General features: G+C 42.3%; 1 protein-coding gene across 1 annotated transcript in view; it reads right to left on the bottom strand.

The window, feature by feature from the left end:
* ddx54 (DEAD (Asp-Glu-Ala-Asp) box polypeptide 54) overlaps positions 1-21,500 on the bottom strand; it is a gene marked incomplete at its 3' end in the record, with an annotated part of 30,170 nt that overhangs the window by 6,128 nt on the left and 2,542 nt on the right. The window contains exons 6-20 of the mRNA XM_079734236.1: positions 20,174-20,215; positions 19,996-20,091; positions 17,732-17,853; positions 17,417-17,478; positions 15,113-15,244; positions 14,807-15,017; positions 14,353-14,484; positions 13,820-14,041; positions 12,323-12,396; positions 11,892-12,116; positions 11,082-11,236; positions 10,623-10,736; positions 10,326-10,433; positions 10,071-10,186; positions 9,509-9,769 (exon numbers count right to left, since the gene is read on the bottom strand). Of these exons, the coding sequence (XP_079590362.1) occupies positions 9,509-9,769; positions 10,071-10,186; positions 10,326-10,433; positions 10,623-10,736; positions 11,082-11,236; positions 11,892-12,116; positions 12,323-12,396; positions 13,820-14,041; positions 14,353-14,484; positions 14,807-15,017; positions 15,113-15,244; positions 17,417-17,478; positions 17,732-17,853; positions 19,996-20,091; positions 20,174-20,215 (2,072 nt within the window). The remainder of the gene's footprint in view (positions 1-9,508; positions 9,770-10,070; positions 10,187-10,325; positions 10,434-10,622; positions 10,737-11,081; positions 11,237-11,891; positions 12,117-12,322; positions 12,397-13,819; positions 14,042-14,352; positions 14,485-14,806; positions 15,018-15,112; positions 15,245-17,416; positions 17,479-17,731; positions 17,854-19,995; positions 20,092-20,173; positions 20,216-21,500) is intronic.

The following is a 21,500-nucleotide window of genomic DNA, read 5'->3' as shown; positions in this document are numbered from 1 at the left end:
TAGACCATACTACTGATATTATCTACGTTTTACATAGGAACTATTGAGGAATATGCACCTCGTGCAACAGACACACAAGAACATGCACAATACACACACACACATGCATAAACACACACAAAGCACAAAATACACTACACAACCACTTGGTCCATCCTAACGATGCCCAGCTCTATGGTATCTCTCTCTCTGGGCCTATCTGGAGTGGACCTGCTGACCGGGTCCTGGGAACCGGGACCCAGAAATAGGGCTGACCACCGGCCTATGAGCATCAGATAGAGCTCTATCACTAGCAGAAACACGGGAGGGGGAGGGGGAGGAGGAGGAGGAGGAGGAGGGGGAGGAGGAGGGGGGGGAGGGAGAGAGGGAGAAGGGGGAGGGGGAGAGGGAGATGGGGAGGAGGGGGGGGGGAGGAGAGGGAAGGGGGTGGAGGGGGAGGAGAAGGGGGAAGGGGACGGAAGACGGGGGGGGGAAGGAGCAGGAGGAGGGGGAAGGAGGAGGGGAAGGGGGAAGGGGACAGGGGGAGGGTTGAGGAGGAGGGGGGGGGGGGATGAGAAGGAGGCTGCAGCTGGATATCTCTTCAGCCGGAGTAACTGCTCCACTGCACGCCGTGTCCACAGGTCTGTCCGAGGTTCGCCCTGTGATGACACTGAAACAACCTGAAATCAAAGGATTAATACAAAAATACTTATCTTGGGTTATGACAAAGAAGGCTCTTGAATGCACTATAAACAGCCAGGTACACTGGCTCGCTAATTGGTCGGCAAATAAGGAAAAATAAGTATTATTCTGTGTGTGTGTGTGTGTGTGTGTGTGTGTGTGTGTGTGTGTGTGTGTGTGTGTGTGTGTGTGTGTGTGTGCAGGTGTGAGTGCATGTGTGTGCGTGCGTTTGCATAGGCTTGTGTGTGTGTGAGTGTGCGTCCAATTAACGCACATTCAAAAGCAGTTTCGTATACAGCCGTGTTAGTGTGTGAGTGTGTGTGTGTGTGTGTGTGTGTGTGTGTGTGTGTTTGTGCGTGTTTGCGTGTGTGCGTTTGTGTTTGTGAGTGTGTGTGCGTGTTTATTGTCTGTATCTGATTATTAGGAGTCTATGTAATTATTATTATTTATGGCAAAATATATTTTACTATAATACATGGTATGCGATATGATCCATGAGGCATTTCTATGTATGATGTATGTATGGCCCATAGACAAACAGGATCATTGTAGTTGGTTCAAAGGGAATTGGAGCCAGCAGATGTACAGTAAGCCGGGCCATGTGGAGGCTGCAGTCGTCCCATAGTCCCCAGAAACAGTAGTGATGCCTGATACATGAAACCTCCACTGATCAGCAGACCTACCCCCCACTCGTTGCTCCTAGAGACACAGCGTCACGTTGGAGACACCATCCATATCGTAGATGACCTGTGATAGCTGATGAATCATCAAACAGCTCTGTGGTAACCATGTCCAGATGTCTCCTCCAGTAGGTGACCCCAGTCCCTTCCAATCAGGCCTTCTCTGTCTGCTACTGAAAGACGCTCCTCACTCCTCCAGGGACATTCATTCAACCATCCACATCTTCTTGTGCTATTGTCAGATTTCCAATAGTGTACTTGGAGTTGCAATGGAAAATATATATATTAATTATAGTGGTAATGCTTTCCAGCCCTTATAAAGCAATTTATTACATCTTATTGTCGGATTTCTCAAGTAATTTCATTACTTGAGAACACATTATGTACATTCAAGTAAACCTTCCAGGGATGTGAGCCTGATTGTAAATTGAGCAGTGGTCATTACAAGCCCTTTCAAAAAGAAGTCACTTGTGGTATCACAACACCTGGTCGCAAAAGATTTGCTGTATTACAGCCCATTTTGATGACAGCAGGACACATCTTAACGGACATAGAAAGCAGGTAGATAAAGTGAGCAGGCGGTTCACTAGACCTGAACCACAAACGTCTTTGTTAGTCAGTCCCCAGATTGGTGTAATGATTATGCTCATTTCAAGGGTGGTCTCAGACCTGGTGTCATGTTGATGCCATTACAAGCCATTTTAAGCCATTTTAAGCCATTTTAAATCCTATCCCTTAGTGACATCAAAATTTAGTGTCCACTCTAAAGGCCCACTCAATTCAAGCCTTAACTCAACCAATCAACTCCTCCGAGCCGGTGGATACGCCTACATTATGGGAGTCTTGCTATCATTTGCTTAACCCCCTCCTAGCTTTCAGGGATCTCATTACACAGGATGTACCACCGCTTACCCTGGTGAGGCCCGGTTGTATGTTGTTTAGCGTTCCATCGATTGTTTCTCAAGAGGATTTCTAGTGCCAATGCGCCCCCTGCTGGTTACAGTGTGTATAAAAAGTTGTGCATATGAGCCTAATAGTCGTCGATGATGGTCAAGTCAAGTCCCAAACCCCATTCTCTCTCTCTCTCTCTCTCTCTCTCTCTCTCTCTCTCTCTCTCTCTCGATAAAACGTTAACTGTTAAAACCTAGCTTTTTTGTTTTTTTTCTTAATTAAACATCTACTAATAGTATTTAAAACTAGGAGAGAAAATAGATTTTGAAAAAGGGAGAAAGAGTAAGACATTCCAAGCTAAGAAAGAAATAACAAATAAAATAGAAGGGTTAATCTTCTGAAAACTTCATTAAAATCTACTCTCCATGGTTTTGTTACTTATGTGAATTTTATTTTGTTATCCCCATAGTCATAAGGGAAAATAAAATGATGCTAATAAACAATAATAAAAGCTAAGAATACATGGCCCTTTGATTGGTACTTTGGCATTAAATAATATGCATAATGTAATGTTGGGGGGGGGGACACATAACACAGGCTGTCATAATAGGGTATAAGTACATGCTTACATTGTGGGCTGACGCCCTGATCCTTAAGATATTCACAACACCAGTCACCTTAAGATATCACCTAATGGGGGTAATACAGATGGAACCCAGGACTTTTATGTTTATCTTCCGTAGTTTTTGCCTGAATGATTCTTTTGTTACGTCAAGTCAAACCCAGCTCCAGGAAAACCACACTGACACACACTCCATGATATACACTCGATTGCATGATTGCATACCCATGCCTACATGCATGCTCACATACATACAGACATGCATCAACAGCAATATCCATCTACAGTATGCAGGATTAAACCAAATACTCAGATCCATGCTTAGTCATAGTCGGTATCCAAACTCCTCAACTGATCCATGGGTGACTTAAAAATAGTATCACTTATTGTAAATGGTCTGAATAATTGTATCAAGAGGAGAAAGATGTTAGTAATGGATAAAGAAAAAGCTGATATAGTATACTTGCAAGAGACACATTTAGAAAAGCAGGAACACGAGAAGCTAAAGAAACTATCAAACAGCCAGATACGGAATAGCTCATGCAACTCAAAGAGAAGAGTAGCAATACTAATTACACAACATGTGAACTTTAAAATAGAAAACTGCTTTACAGATAAAAAAGGACGATACGGCTTAGTAGTTGGTAAAATAGGAGGAATGGATTACTCTTTGTGTAATGTATACTGTCCACCGGACATGGGTCCAGAACTGATCCATGGGTGACTTAAAAATAGTATCACTTATTGTAAATGGTCTGAATAATTGTATCAAGAGGAAAAAGATGATGTTAGAAATGGATAAAGAAAAAGCTGATATAGTATACTTGCAAGAGACACATTTAGAAAAGCAGGAACACGAGAAATTAACGAAACTATCAAACAGCCAGATACGGTATAGCTCATACAACTCAAAGAGAAGAGTAGCAATACTAATTAAACAACATGTGAACTTTAAAATAGAAAACTGCTTTACAGATAAAAAAGGACGATACGGCTTAGTAGTTGGTAAAATAGGAGGAATGGATTCCTCATGCTTATGCTCACGTTAATTGATTTGGTGGTTACAAAGTCTAAGGGAGATCTAATAATGGCTGGGGACCTCAACTTGGTAATGAACCCCACACTAGACTCATCTAGCACCAAGGTACATCGGGCAGAGAAAAATGCTAACTTATTGAGGAAGACCTGTTCAGAAATAGGACTCGTAGACGTATGGAGAGAGCTCCATCCTGATCAAAAGGAATATACTTGTTACACTGGAATGCAAGGAACTTACAGTGGGGCAAAAAAGTATTTAGTCAGCCACCAATTGTGCAAGTTCTCCCACTTAAAAAGACAAGAGAGGCCTGTAATTTTCACCATAGGTAAACCTCAGCTATGAGAGACAAAATGAAAAAAAAAGTCCAGAAAATCACATTGTCTGATTTTTTAAGAATTTATTTGCAAATTATGGTGGAAAATAAGTATTTGGTCAACTACAAACCAGCAAGATTTCTGGCTGTCACAGACCTGTAACTTCTTCTTTAAGAGGGTCCTCTGTCCTCCACTTGTTACCTGTATTAATGGCACCTGTTTGAACTCCTTATCAGTATAAAAGACACCTGTCCACAACCTCAAACAGTCACACTCCAAACTCCACTATGACCAAGACCAAAGAGCTGTCAAAGGACACCAGAAACACAATTGTAGACCTGCACCAGGCTGGGAAGTCTGAATCTGCAATAGGTAAGCAGCTTGGTGTGAAGAAATCAACTGTGGGAGCAATTATTAGGAAATGGAATACATACAAGACCACTGATAATCTCCCTCGATCTGGGGCTCCACGCAAGATCTCACCCTGTGGGGTCAAAATGATCACAAGAACCTTGAACAAAAATCCCAGAACCACACGGGGGGACCTAGTGAATGACCTCCAGAGAGCTGGGACCAAAGTAACAAAGGCTACCATCACTAACACACTACGCCGCCAGGGACTCAAATCCTGCAGTGCCAGACGTGTCCCCCTGCTAAAGCCAGTGCATGTCCGGGCCCGTTTGAAGTTTGCTAGAGAGCATTTGGATGATCCAGAACAGGATTGGGAGAATGTCATATGGTCAGATGAAACCAAAATAGAACTTTTTGGTAAAAACTCAACTCGTCGTGTTTGGAGGAGAAAGAATGCTGAGTTGCATCCAAAGAACACCATACCTACAGTGAAGCATGGGGGTGGAAACATCATGCTTTGGGGCTGTTTTTCTGCCAAGGGACCAGCACGTCTGATCCATATGACGGAAAGAATGAATGGGGCCATGTATTGTGAGATTTTGAGTGAAAACCTCCTTCCATCAGCAAGGGCACTGAAGATGAAACGTGGCTGGGTCTTTCAGCATGACAATGACCCCAAACACACCGCCCGGGCAACGAAGGAGTGGCTTCGTAAGAAGCATTTCAAGGTCCTGGAGTGGCCTAGCCAGTCTCCAGATCTCAACCCCATAGAAAATCTTTGGAGGGAGTTGAAAATCCGTGTGGCCCAAAAACATCACTGCTCTAGAGGAGATCTGCATGGAGGAATGGGCCAAAATACCAGCAGCAGTGTGTGAAAACCTTGTAAAGACTTACCGAAAACGTTTGACCTCTGTCATTGCCAACAAAGGGCATGTAACAAAGTATTGAGATGACCTTTTGTTATTGACCAAATACTTATTTTCCACCATAATTTGCAAATAAATTCTTTAAAAATCAGACAATGTGATTTTCTAGATTTTTTTTTTCATTTTGTCTCTCATAGCTGAGGTATACCTATGATGAAAATTACAGGCCTCTCTCATCTTTTTAAGTGGGAGAACTTGCACAATTGGTGGCTGACTAAGTACTTTTTTGCCCCACTGTATATTAGACTAGATTACTTCTTCATGTACAAAAATAATATAACTCTGGTGAAAGAATGCAAAATAAGATATATTAATATGTCAGATCATGCAGTAATTTCTATGCAATCCAACAAGGGCAAATTGCTGCGGAAACTGAATAATTCACTTTTACAAGATACACAATTTGTAGAGATGATCAAAAAGGAGCTCAGAGATATAGAAATAAACCACACAGGTGAGTTAAATCCAATCACAATATGGGAAGCAGCTAAAGCAGTAATGAGGGGACGCATCATTTTATATTCTTCAGCTAAGATAAAGGAAAGGCGAATACAAGAGAAACAGTTAATTGAAGAAATAAAGGATAAAGTAAATAGACACTTTATAACAAATAGTGATGAAGATAAACTAAAGCTAAAGGTTAAACAGTCAAAACTAGAGAAACTACTTACAACGGAAATTGAAAAATTAATGTCATTCACACAACAACAAGAATATGATGGTGGACCAAAGTCCTTAAAAATATTAGCATATAAACTCATAAAAAAAAGAAGAACTCACACATTACATATTTAAGGACCAATCAATCAAAAATAATAACTGATGAGGATCAGATTGTAGAAAAAATTGTTATTGTTATTATGAAAACTTATACAGGCCAGAGGCAAGTGAGGATAAAAGAAACAGGCTTATTTGAGAAAACTTAAGTTACCCAAAGTAAGAAAATAATGAAAAGCTAAGAAAATTAATTACACTACAAGATGTAAATTAACAAATACAAGACCTAAAAAGAGCAAAATCCCCAGGGGTTGATGGATTTACAAATGGATTTTATCAATTTAGTAATTTAAAGATCAAATTAGACCCTTAATAGTAAAAGCATATAATTACGCACTAGAAACAGGTATATGGGCACAAACATGGGCTTCATCAATAATTATACTTATACATAAAGAAGGAAAAGATGCCTCAAAATGTGAATCTTACAGACCCATATCACTACTTAATACTGATCATAAGATAATATCAGCAATTTTGGCCAAGTTAAAAGACACTATTACAGACATAATAACAGCTGATCAGTGTGGATTTATACCAGGAAGGATTTTGGCTGATAACATTAGGCAAACCCTAAATGTAATGGACCAAGCACACACAATAGAAAAGGCAGATCTCCTTTTATTGACTTTGGATGCAGAAAAAGCTATTGATTTGGTGAATTGGGCCTTTATGATTGCGACAATGAGGACCCTTGGTCTCAATGAGAAATTCTGTCAATGGATACGAGCCCTTTAAAGTAAACCTGTTTCTAAAGTAAAAGCAAATGGTACACTATCAAGGACATTTAGAATCCAAAGAGGCACCAGACAAGGCGATCCTCTTTCACCGCTTCTGTTTGCTATCTATATTGAAGTTTTAGCAATAGCGATAAGACAAAACTCAGACATTAGAGGGGTAGAAATTGGGAAAGGAGAACATAAACTGGCATTATACGCAGATTACAGAATTATCTATTTAACTTAACCTGAACAATCAATGAATCATTTAATGAATGTAATTAAGGACTTTAGTTTAGTATCAGGATATAAATTAAATCACTGACTGAATATCGGAGCACAAATACATTCAAGTCTCAAAGAACGCTATAATTTTAGGTTGGATACAGAGGTGATAAAGTACCTTGGCGTATATATTAGTAAAAAACTAGCAGACTTGAAAATAATCATGTAGGTTGGAAAAGTAAATAAGACAGTACTCAAAGAGATGGACATTAATTCCAAATGGAATAAATAGCTGAGTGGAAACAATTAAAATGATGGTCCATCCACAAATACACTTTTTATTTCAGAAACTACCTGTTACTCTACCAGAAACTTTTTTTACATCATGGAACAAGATGATTGCTATTTTGGTTTGGAATGGTCAAAAGCTTAGAGTTAAATATAAATCACTAATTCAAACAAATGAAAAAGGAGGCTTGGGAGCCCCAAACTTAAAAAAATATTATTATGCAACACAAGTATTGTGTTGCATAATAATAATGGAATGGATGAGGTCTGACCCTAAGGTACAATGGATTAATATAGAAAAATAGTTAACCAATTGGCTAATTGGGACTTTGTCATACTTAAGGACAGAAACACAAAAACAATATCTCTAGCAAATGTGTAAAAAACTGAAATTGCAGAGGGTGAGTATCCTTCTCAGAGAAATGACACATGACTCAGACTTCCAACCACATAGAACAGACACGATTTTAGAATACTGGGCAAGTAAGGGGTTACAATCATACACACAATTATTCAATAATAACTCCATATGAAACACATATTAAACAGAACAAAGAGGGGGAGCTAGACAACTATATATTACAATTCACAGAAGAATATAGGAGTAAAACTACCCAAAAATTTGCAAGCATTTATTCAATCCTGCAAAATGCAACAGCTATGGAAACTAAGATAAAGACAGAATGTGAGAAAGAGTTATGTATAGACATTTCAGACGAAGAATGGAGAGAATCCGTAAATTGTATCATTTTAAAATAACCCAATCTAAACACTGGAATAAAACTTTGGGAATTAATACAAACCTTAAAATCATTGAATGGGACGGATACATATTTAAAATATTCATCTTAACGGCACTAAAACAAGTGACTAGGCTTTGGAAACAAGCAAAATCCCCAGATCTCCAAGCATGGTACCAGACAATAGAACAAACACTGGAAATGGAAAAACTCATTCTAAAAGTTAAAAATCAAATGGAAACATTGAACAAATTGTATCCAGAACATATAGTTAGAAGCTGACCAGCCCCCCTTTTTTTTTCTCCTGTCTTATTTCTGTCTTTTTGTTTTTTATATTTTATTCCCTGTATAAATGTAGTACGATAAAGAATGCAATGTTTTTTTCTCACCTGACAAGACCAATTCTACAATAAAGTAATAATAATAAAAAAAGCCAAGTCCCAGACGTAGTTTTCAAGTTTGATTATTGATATTATAGTATTACAACTATGAAAATGAAAACCAACCCCTCACATATGAGGTAATGTATCTCTACAATAGACACCAGACATTTCGGATCAGCTTGATGCAGAATCGGGTGGTTATCTTTTCCATTATATTATCCATTGTTTTAAAACATTTGCCAGAATGGGATTAATTAAAACAGGATTAATTAAAAGCTTATTACCATTTCAATAATAAATATGCTCAAGTCGTCTCTAGGACCAACCGTGCTTAATGTTTCATAAAACCGAGTTGATGGGAGATGATTTGCTTGATAAAAGTAATCTCATCCATTCAACAGTAACAAAGGTTAATTAACTAATAATTACCATAAACAGTTAAATGTATATGACAAGAGTAGGCTTACATACGATGTAGAAATTGTATGAGTATAGAAGTATTTGAACTGATAAATATTAGCCAATTAGGTCTCATTGTCATTGCTTTAGATACAAAACGCCAATCAACAAACGAAAACCATTGTGTTAAGTTCACCATTTAATAATTATTCATACAATCATAATCCAAATATGAACACACACATTATGCAGATGTGGTAAGTACAGTCCTGTTCTCACGCACCATGACAACATAGGAAAGGGACTTTCCTGCTCCAAGCTAAGGAAATGTCCCAAGACCGAGCCCATAACATCTCTGCAGGGGGTCTTAGGACACCAAGAGCCTCCAGGCTCAGCGGACCTGAGCTCCAACCCCTACGCTTTATAAAATAGCTTTCCTCTATCTCCCTGTTTGCCCCCTCTGCTTCACATCCTCCTCCCTCCCCTCTTGTTACCTTTTCCTCCCCGCCCCCCGAAGCCCCCACCCCCTGAGTGGCCCCTCCCCCCGAAGCCCCCTGCGTGCCCTCCCCCGCCGGAGCCATGTCGCCCCCTCTTGAGGCCCCCGCTCTGCAGGAACTGCTGCTTCTGCTGCTTCCTACGCGTCTTCAGGATCTCATCACTGCTCTTCAACTCCGAGCGAACCCGCTGGCCCCCCGGCTGGGGCCCCCCGGGACTCCTGGACGGTGCGCCTCGACCGCCACGCCCTCGGCCACGTCCTTGAAGAATAACAACATTAATAACAGCAATATCAACAGCGTTTGTATTCATGAATCAGGACATTTCAAAAGGATCATAAATAATGTGTGCTGCCTAATAGCATTGAGGACGTGTTGAACAGCAATGGTTAAATTTGATTCATCAGATAGATGATGTAGAGATTGGATCAACCCAACAACATGGGTACAACACATGTGTACAACTGGAGTACGTTTGTACTAGTAGACTTTCAAATCCAACAGACTTGTGTAGCAACCATGTGAAACATACTCCGCAGTGACCTCAAGACACACAACCCACCTCCTCCGAAACCCCTTCCTCTTCCTCTTCCTCCTCTGCCTCTTCCTCCTCCTCCTCCTCCTTCTCCGTCAAAGTCACCATCATCAACCTTGTACTTCTTCTTCCACTCTTCATAGCTGAAGCGTGGTCAAGGTGACAACTACAACATGATATACATAACACACAACAAAGCCGTGGGACGCCGTGAACACATCAACCACCAAACAGAAGGGACAACAATAAGTCAAGGTCGCTAGCAGTGAAAAAGCTGGATACAAGTTCTTCTTGTTCTTGGCACTGACCACCTGACCGGTCTCCAGGCGGACCCTCTTCTTCTGGTCCTCTTTTCCCGTGTCTGTGACAAAGCGCTTCTTCTTGCGGTCCCTTCGGGTAAAACCAAAACAGCCAAGGTGTCACGTGGAAGATGAAAGAAGAAGAGACTACATGAACCGTGGAGAGGAAACTAGCCAGCAGGTCAGGCACCATGCATGAAGCGGTGTAGCGGTAAGACACACAATGAAACAAAAATTAACTGTTCCATTAAAATAGGGTAAAAAAGGATTGATTTCTTACCATTTCATAATTCGTTTATGCTGGTTCAGAGCCCTTCCCTCGTCTCCCATCATGTCCAGGACAGCGGAGGTGGCCTGCTGGTCAAACATAGTGCCCTCCGCGCCCAGGCTTAACCTGATGACCACAGACACCAGCAGCACAACCAGAACGACCAATGAGCACATGTCTTAAAAGGTTACACACACACACACACACACACCATAGTAGATGAATCTTCGACTATCGACTTTTAGTCTAGAAGATTAGAGTCCAAAGTGAAGTCTTAAATTGGCTTTCTTTATCTAAAAAGCAGCCAAGGAAAACTAATGTATTAATTTAATAATAATAATTTCTGAAACAGCAAATGTTTGGTATTTGTACTAAAATATACTTTGACAAAACCTCAACCAATGGCAGTAGATTTGATTGTCCAAACCACGTAAAGCAAAGTGCGAAGAGGACAGATGTGGAGGTCTTTACCCTCTCTCAGAGTCAAAGTCTTTAGGTCTGTAGGGGATGTAGAACTCTTCATCTTTGCCGCCCGCTTTGCTCTTCTTCAGCGTTGGCTTCTCCGTCTCCTCGTTCTCCTGCGCTGGTCGTCTACGCTTCCCTCCCACCACCTCTGAGAACACCCCCTGGTGGAACAAGGAGAACACATGAAATAGACTGAACAACAATGAAACACTCCCTTAAGTAAATGGGAATGTCTGGACTCTATTTAACCCTAATAGGACGCGCCTAGCCTCACATGGCTAGACACAATTCAATACATATTAGTCTGCAACCACCCTGTTCATTTTAGTTTTCCATGGCCAATATCAATGAGCACAGACCAAAATGCCTGTGGATGCAGCTAGATAGACTGACAGCCAATCAGAGCAGCGTGACATAGTGCTGAGCAGAAATGTAACTTTTACCAAATCATGTCGAAGTAAAAGAGTCAAACATTTTTCTTATCGACAAAAGCTTTAACGGCAGAATGTAATATACCATCCAGTTATTTTAAAACTGTAGCGGTAGCGGATTAATCCGTTCCACATCAGCGCCCGCAATCTTGATTGTTTACGAAAATGCCTGATCAGTGCTCTGAACAGTTATTGTACCAAACCCGCCCCCTATTAGATACACCGCTGTGATTGGTCCAACCCAGGGCCAAGTAAGCGAGGCTCTATGTATATACCACAGCAAATGAACATGAGCTTGCAGATTGGTCTGCATCCCAGGCTGGGCCGCGCCCGTAGGTAGAATCAATGGCTGCCCGTCCTGGGTGAGATCGGTGTGGGCCTGTACCTGTAAAAGCTCCTCCTCCTCCTCGCTGCCCTCCACCCCCAGCGTCTCCGCAATGGACTGGTTGCTCGGGACGATGGGGAGATGGGCGTGGAGCAGCCGGCTCTCTGTCACCTGGTCCTCCCGCTTCTTGCTGTACTTCTCCACCAGCCTGGTGTCCCGGGAGCGCTTCTGCCGCATCACCTTGCACGCCACCGTCTTGCTGTTGGAGTTGATCTCGAAGATGGTCTGAAACGGGGAGAAAAGCTTTTCACACAGGTCTATCTTTGGGTTCAGCTCCAGCTCCAATCAGATCTTGAGGAGGGGGGGGGGGGGGGGGGGGGGGGGGGGGTGTATCCCAAAGACTTAAGGAACCACACCAGGGGACCCCCCTCCTCTCCTCACATCTATTGTTGTTTCAGAGCTCTTCCTTTACAATAGATGCCCAGACTCACAGATTTGGATTTGTAGCCCTTGATGGCGTCCACGATGTGAAGCCGTTCCAGCTCCATCTTGTCCATCCCCGCCCCTGAAGTTAGAAGAGAGGGAGACAGTTAAAGAGGGAGACAGTGGATGGCAGTGTGTTAAAGGGCTTCTAGCACAATGCCTGATGTTGGTTAGCCGCTGATCTGATCCACCCAGCATGCATTTGGGTCAAACTCCCACATGTGATGTCATGACAACATCCATTTTAAAAAGGGCTTGCAATGACTCTGCCCCCATGCTACCACCAGGTGTGATGTGGATGCGTCGACTGCGCTAATGCACCAGATGACATGTTTCTACTATATTGTACTACTATACTTTAGTACCATACTATACTGGCCCAGTTAGGGTTCCACCAGGCGCAGCAGCTCCTGAGATTAGCATTTTTGTGACACTCCCTGAGTGCCACACGATGTCTTTGTTATTTGGAAAGAAAACACGCTGAAAATCGTTTCAGCAATTTAATAGTGTGGAATAATGTCCAATGTCCAGTTTTTACCGAGGCTAATATGAACTAATCTGTTCTATTATAACAAGCTATTTTATTCTGCAAGAAAATATCTTCAAACTAGCATCGCCGCAGTGAGCTTCTATTAAACCTTCATTACCTTCTTAATTAGGCTTTTATCATTATAGGAACAATGGAATAATAAAGGTTCAAGCTGTGGAGAATTCTAGCCATAATCACCATTTCAAATACTTATGGAATGGCGATACGTCTCAAATAAGAATATATTGTATTTTTATTGGTCTATATTCCTACAATTTGAGAGACAACTTCTCGCCCGAGGGGCTTGTCAACAGGGCTGAAGTCCCAGCACCCCGCTAGAGGTTGGGGGCTCACTATTGCCCAACTTTGGAGACACAGACGTATTGCATGTTTAAACTGTCACAAATCAGCACGGCACGTTACGGCTTAGCACGGCCAACCCAAACTGACCCATCAGAAGGTAGAACTGTTGGAATGTAAGAGTGTAACCACGTCCACAGAACTCCATCTAGGCCTGGGAAAGTTGGTTAAGCGATGGCATATGGACAACTGGTTTCCTACGCTGATATTAAGGCAATTTGAACTAAGATCAGAACTGAATGTATGAACAGTCATGTAGACTCTGTCCGGACGCAGACATCTGCCTCTAATTTATTGATCTGAATACGCAACCGCAAAACACCCATATCCATCAGAGGGTAGGAACCACAGTGACCCATTAGAGGAACCACACTGACCAGAGGGTAGGAATCACACTGACCTAGCAAAGGGTAGGAACCACACTGACCCATCAGAGGATAGGAACCACACTGACCCATCAGAGGGTAAGAACAACACTGACCTAGCAGAGGGTAGGAACCACACTGACCTAGCAGAGGGTAGGAACCACACTGACCTAGCAGAGGGTAGGAACCGCACTGACCTAGCAAAGGGTAGGAACCGCTCTGACCTAGCAGAGGGTAGGAACCACACTGACCTAGCAGAGGGTGGACCGCCAGGGTAGACAGGTCCGTGTTCTTGACCCTCTTGATGGACTCCGGTGAGGGACTGGGCCGGGACTTTAGGTACTGCTTGTAGGCGTTCTCTGAGATGTGGTGGATTTGGCTGAGATCCAGCGAGTTCTCGTGGACGGCCAACAGCTGAGCGCCCTCATCGTCCAGGATGCACTGGGGCACCCGGCCAAACACACCATCCGCATCTGGGAACACACAAACGAACCTCTGTCACACTTATGACTTATGAAACAATACGATATAATCAACAATTTGTATTAGTTAATAAGTTGTTATTAGACTTGTTAGAAAAGATACAAAGTTATCATTTGAGTAAAACGATTGGGTGAAATGCCGCAGCCGTCCTTCAGATGTTGAGTGAGATGCGCTGTTAGAATATCTGTTTTACCAAGGCCCCGGCCTCTGGAGGAGCCAATAAGGGCATCTCATCCCTGCCCAGTGCATGGGACCAGCCAGGTTATACTTTAGGGACGCCGCCCCTTTAGCAGAGACCCACCTGGCGGATGTTGGGGCGTAGCAAGCTGTAGAGGTCTTCCCAGGAAGAGGTGGAGGTCGTAGACGAAGGGGATCTCGTCTGGACAAACCAGGCTGTAGGACACGCCGCTGCGCCCCGCACGCGCCACACGACCTGCCGGGAATCACCAGCCATGGGTTAGCCCCGTCAGAGCCCAGTGGCAGAGCGCGACAAACCAAACAGTCACCCAAACAGGGCAGGTAGTGGGTTCAACTCCCATGTCCAACATAGTTGCTCAGACCTGCTCATTAATGTCATGCATCTGAAATCAAGGCTCTGCAAGTCTGTTTGATGAAGCGTCTGCTAAATGACTATGTTGAAATTGCAGTTGATAGCACAACAATGTATTTGCCTGGATTCAACAAGCTACAGAACAGCCCCTTAAGCCTGAGATCTTTTTGCGATGGCTATATTTGACCGACCCTGGGTGGCTTACCGACTCTGTGCAGGAACAGCTTGGCCTTGGAGGGAAAGTTGTAGTTGATGACGTTGTCCAGCAGGGGGATATCGATACCGCGCGCCGCCACGTCCGTCACGATCAGCACCATGGCCTTCCGGTGGACAAACTTGCCGATGTTGATCTTCCTGGCGGTCTGGTCCAGAGCACTGTAGATGTACGCACACTCCACCCCCTCCAAGGTGAGGAGCTGCACATGAACACAGGTTAGAGGGAGGACTTCTCCACAGAACCCCGTCACCCACAACCACCTTCATGTTGAGTGGTCGTACAGCAGGTCCTCACCTGCTTCACGTACTCGACGTGGTGCTTGGTGGCCACAAACACCACCGTCTGCTCCTGGGGCTTCACCACGTGTCTCAGCAGGTGGAGCAGGAGAGCAGGCTTGTCATCCAGGCGGAGGTGGAAGAAGTTCAACTAGACAGGAGGAAGAGAAAACAGAAGGAGACCAAAGCATTGAGTCACGATGATCAGAGGGAGACCAACACCGGGCCTGGTGACTCCAATGTATCCTTAAAGCAGGTTATAGTGCATGTTGTACTGAAAAGCATGTTATACTGCATGATGTACTGAAAAGCATTACATAGTGCATGTTGAATTGAAAAGCATGTTATAGTGCATGCTGTATTGAAAAGCATGTTATAGTGCATGATGTACTGAAAAGCATTTCATAGTGCATGTTGTATTGAAAAGCATGTTATAGTGCATGTTGTACTAAAAAACATGTTATATTGCATGAGGTACTGAAAAGCATTTCATAGTGCATGTTGTATTGAAAGGCATGTCATGGTGCATGTTGTACTAAAAAGCATGTTATATTGTATGTTGTACTGAAAAGCATTTCATAGTGCATATTGTATTGAAAATAATGTTATAGTGCATATTGTATTGAAAAGAACGTTATAATGCATGTTGTTTTGAAAAGAACGTTATAGTGCATATTGTATTGAAAAGCATGTTATAGTGCATGTTGTACTGAAAAGCAAGTTATAGTGTCACCACATCCACAGAACCCATGCTGATTTTAAGGTGATTTGAACTAAATTATGATCAGAAACGACAATATAAACAGAGTCATGTAGACTCTGTCCGGACGCAGACCCCTGCCTCCTTCCATTTATTACTCTGAATACGCAACCGCAAAACACCCGATTAGTTCAACGTCATGCTTTGTAGGGCTGTAATGATATGCTTATCGAAACCGAAATCGCGACACTCAAAGCCACAAACCTGTCTCGCGGTGTGAGAAGGCAGAAGCGCAAAACGCCCTTTCTAACTCCCATTATCCTTCCAGTCCAGATCCAGCCACGTGTTATGAGATGTTAGTGCCAGGGTTTCCGTTGCCCGGTAATAGAAAAATTTAATGTCAGACAAAATTGTATCCTTCCGGTCAAATTGTCAGATGGAAATTAGCTAATAATCTGTCTAAATAATAGTTTGCTGACACCGCTCCTCTTATCGATGACGTAAGTCTGCGATGAGATGCCCACGCTGTGATGACAGCACTCCGTGGCATTTCTCCACAGCCGATTGCATTTCTCCACAGCCTGCGAAGTCCTCATATGTCGATGTGAACGACTTTTACCCAGAGTGGGTCAAGCGCGCAAAAATAGCCTGTGTGATCCCTGTCTCTAGTGTTTTGTGTGCTTCGACCGGCAGTTGGTCTGCTTATAGGTCGGAATGAAATGGCCACCGATTATTGACAGGCTGGGTACTTTATTCTACCGGATTCGTTTGTTTCTTCACTAGACACACACACGCTACCGCTCGCTCGTCCACTCACTCGCTGACGTCACTCACACACTGCCAATCTCGCGCACACACATACGCTACTGCTAACACTATGCCTCGTTATTGCGAATCAGACGTTCATGTTTTTTCCCATCTATTTGAAAGTTCGGCTATTAAACATTTCTATTTCTCGCGGGAACGCTGGTTAGTGCTACCAAACTATTAAAAGTGCTATTATTTATTTGACATTAATATTTTCAAATACGTAAGCCTAAACCACAAAGCTAGTTGAGGGTTTTTGCCTACCAGCAAGCATCCTCCAACTGCAATCTTTGGTTATTTATTAATTCATTTTGCTATACTTTAATAGTATTCTTTCTGTTCAAATCTGTTCAGTGTTCCAAATTATTTGTTATTAAATGTTACATTAAGTTAATTGTTATATAAGTGTTGTTTAAAAAATAGTTTTTAAATAAAAAAAAAACGTTTTTAATTTTAAAAAAATCATGGGATGTTTCGACCCATGGGTCAAAAATCGTGATACAAACCAAATCGTGAGTTGGTGTATCGTTACAGCCCAAATGCTTTGCCCAATGTGCAGGAACGTGAAGTGCGAAAACTGAGGTGCATATGGACATGGGAGGAAGAGGCTGAAATAATCCCGGGTTTGACAACGCCTAATCAATTTTGTTTAAATATGTTTATGCTCTTTTATAAATCATTATTCATGTGACTTTAACATTCCTGCTTGCGTCTGACATACACCCCCCGCAGTGGTCAGATCTTATACTGCCGGTTGAACCGTGATGAACAGTATGAGAGGGCCCCTATCTCAATCCAAAGCCTGACGACCCTCACCTTGAGCTGATCGCTCAGCTTGGTGTCCACATCTAAACGGATCAACACTGGCTCCGTCAGACCTGGAAACAAACAAGAAACAGACTGAGTTCCATGTATCTACATCCCGATCATCATTATTATAAATTGCCTCTTGGGGATTTTAAGAGATTATAAAAACTAAACTGTTATCAACCAAATACAAATAATATAAGGAATAAAAACAGCAGCACCTGCAGGGTGGAACCTGTAGTAGTAGTAGTTCCCTTTTTAGTTCCTCTTATTATTTGCATTTGGTTGAGAGAGGTTCTGCCCTGCAGGAGTGGTGGTTCTCACCGGCTCTGGCGAACTCCACCAGCAGCTTGGGCAGCGTGGCGGAGAACAGCAGGCTCTGCCTGTTGTCTGGAAGTCTCCGGATGATCTCCGTCAGCTGCTCTGCAAAGCCCATCTCAAACAGCCTGGAGGAGCAGAGAGGAGCAGAGGCATGAGAGAGGGGGCTGCCATGGGCTGGGAGGAGGTAGGGCTGATCCTGACCAAAGGCTTTCCTAGTCGAACAGTCATCGTTAGTTAGAGCCTTGAGTTGACTAGTTGTCACACGTTTATGATATTGATTTAAATATATATTTTTGTTGCTTCAGAAAAAGGTTCCAGTGCTGAGAAAGATTGCTATACGCTGTGCTACATTAGAGAAATACAAACCATACCAAGCCTTTATATATATATATATCTTATAGAGCAGTCTTTCCGAAAGACTGGGTCGCGACACGATTCATTTATGCACAAATTTGTTCTTCTCACGATTTTATAAATAAGGCCTATTGTGAATTGGGTCGCGACGGTTTGTAAATTTAAAAAAATGGGTCCCCAGAAAAAAGGTTTGGGAAACACTGTTATAGAGCGTAACAGTGACCACCCCCTTTTTTAACAGCTCTGGTTCCAGAAGTAAATTTACCATACATTTTCACCTTCGTATCACTTATCGTAAAATCTTTTATAAAAAAGTTTTAAGCCTGTAACCAAGCCAAATGTTCGTCAAGGTAGTCGGGACCAGAAAACTTTTGATTCTGGGCAAAAAATGATTTGGAAAATGGAAGAAAAGGCAAAAAGTACAAGACGGTGTACATTATTTTTGTGAACAAGTGAGGAACTCCTCATCCCATTAACCTTTGCGAACCTTTTCGCAATGGTTCCAACCCAATAATTTAGCACATTACCTTTGCATTGATTATATTGTTTAGATTGTTAATATAAGTTGTGTCATATATTCTGCGTGTGTGTGTTAGTGTATTTCTCTGTTAGTGTTTCATATAGTGTATAGCGATGTCATCGACATGGTACATCCCTTCGTTGCTGACTGCAATCACTGCATAATAATGTCGTTTAAATACATGTGAATTCAGTCTCGTATTTCAGTTACGTATTCATTCAACATAATGTATTCCTTTGCTTTTATATTACCCAAATTACTTAAAAGCACTGCTAGTACCATATCATATATTTGTACCTCTATTTTTATCATATATTCTATATCAACATATTTTTCAACATGTACTGTTCATTTCCTCTACAGCTCTAACCACAACTCTAACTTTCCATTAATATTCAGTATTCAGTAGCAGTCGCAGCAGCGCCCATCTTCCTATCAGACAGTCTCTGATAGCAGTCATTCACTTTAACGGTGCAGTAAACGTTTCCTGGTAACGGCAAGCTACACCAATCAAAGACATTGTGTCACACTACAGGATTTATGGGTAGTGCAGTGGTTTCAATGACATCGCAAATAAAACTTGTTTTTCTAAAAAAAAAAACAGATGTTGCCCTGTTTAACTTGTGGCTTCTACAGGAGCAAATGCCATTGATTCACAATAAAACGACGCATGGTACATATAATTTGGATGGTTACGACATTAAGTCTTTCAATCAAAATCTCTATGATGACATTAATGGGATTTTTAATTCCGGAACCACACTCTTTACATGACACTCAAGAAAATCGTATTACTGGGTTAGTCCGACTATGATTGGATTATTAAGATGCATGTTTACACCTTAGTCTGATTAAAATCCAATCGAATTGGGTTTCTCATAGTCGGATTAAGACCCCTCGATTATATGATTGATAGTTGCATTAAGCGTGAATGTTTACGGTCAATCGAATTGGAATTGGATTTTGCTTTCTCTGCATGCTCGAGATCTTTTCCGGGAGCCACGGGCTGCTCCGCCGCTGGAGGAGTCTGAATACGACGAGAGGTCAGACCAATGGACCGTCGGAGAAATGACATGGACCCGAAGTGAACTGACAACTGTCTACTGAAAACCTCTTCCTCGAATGCCGCCTGAGTTTGTTGTTGCTGGGGACGTAAAGAGGTCAGCTGGTGGCTCTATTATCACTCGTTGAAATGGGTACAGCGCCACCTTTTGTACCGGGTTATGACATGCTTTGGCGAATGAATCGATTTTCTCACCGCCATGCATAATCTGACAATTGCAGTTGTCCAATTGAGGAGCATAGTCGCACTATGGCTTTAATCAGATTAAGCTGTGCATTTAAACGTACTGACTGTTGCACTCTATTGGTGGATTATGAGGGGTGTGGTTACCTGTCTGCCTCGTCGAACACCACGTACTCAACACTCTGCAGCTTCAGGTTCATCTGCTGGATGACGTGCATGAGACGCCCGGGGGTGCCGATGATTCTGGGGAGGTTGGGGGTTAGAGATCAACTACACCTCCTACAAGGATCATGCTGGCGTGCTCTTCTGCTTCATGGTTACTCACATGTCGGGGTTCTCGTGAAGAGCCGCAAACTGATCGTCCATGCTGAAAACAACAAAAAAAGGATTTGTATACAGTCCCGCTCCGCGTACATTCATACAACCCTGAGCTGCAAATTTTGATTCAGAACTGACTGCTGAGTCTGCGTTCACATTCTTAATCATCACATTGGCCACCTTCTCTGCTCAGAATTCTAACTGCTCTCCTCAGTCTACGTCTGTGAGCATGTGCAGTGGCCCGTAAAAACAGGGTCTAAACTTATGGATTAGTGTTTTTTTGGGCCCTATTGGAGAAAGCTACCTAGCCAGGGCCGTTCGTATGGGCTCACTTGTGTTGGACAAAACAAAGATAAAGATAGATCTTGGATCTGCTAAACATTTGTATAATGGGTGTCAACGGCTCGACAACTGCGCAATTGACCTGTCGCTAAGTCACGCCCCGTCGTTACTATTCCGAACTCGGACAAACAAACCAGATTCTATAACCAAAACATATGGAACATTTTCAGCTGACAGTATATCAAAGCGGGTTTTGGAGACGTTTTGGGCGAATAAGGATTTAATTTCATCCAGGACCAATTGAAAGGGACTACATTAGGCTATGGAGGGGTATATTCAAAATTTTAAAATACATACACAAGGTAACAAGCTTAAATTCTGTTGGTATTCTGGCCTGCCGCACAGTCTGATCCACATTACACACTTTTCTCCCGTTGTGGCTTGGGAAAAGGGATGAAATATACCCCATTCTGCAGCCTCTCAGGATACCGACTGACCGTGTTACATGTACCCCAAGCACATTGTTTGACCATGTTTACAAAAAATGTACACAGAAAACATAAATCCATCATTAAATTGTTATATTATGCCTCCTCCCTGTTGTTTTCAATGGAGTTGTCCGAGCCGATGTTTAGACTGGAATGTCATTGGCTCATCTGCGTTCTAAGGGCAGAGCTTAGCAACAGGTCAATTTCGGAACGTTTGTACACCGAAATACGGTGTTAGTTTAATACAAATCATTGCTGATTAACATCGTGACAAAGAAAATGTTAAAAATATTATTGGGTCTTATCCAACAGGCCAAATCCTTATTTAAAAATTATCATTAAATATAGGCAGCATCCCCTTCAAAAACCTGTTACTGTTCACACGTTTCTGGGCTCAGTCTTCTGAGGACAGTAAGGCCGGATTACAGCTTGTGTATATATATAAAATAGTATATAAATTATATAGTATTTAGTTACATGTATAGAATATACTGTACATATACACACACATATATAATATATAGTATATATAGTTAGCTAGAGGTGTAACAATACACAAAAGTC

The sequence above is a fragment of the Pollachius pollachius genome (assembly GCF_949987615.1).
Source record: "Pollachius pollachius genome assembly, chromosome: 4".
NCBI classification, from domain to species: Eukaryota; Metazoa; Chordata; class Actinopteri; order Gadiformes; family Gadidae; genus Pollachius; species Pollachius pollachius.
This window is presented reverse-complemented; position numbering and strand designations above follow the sequence as displayed.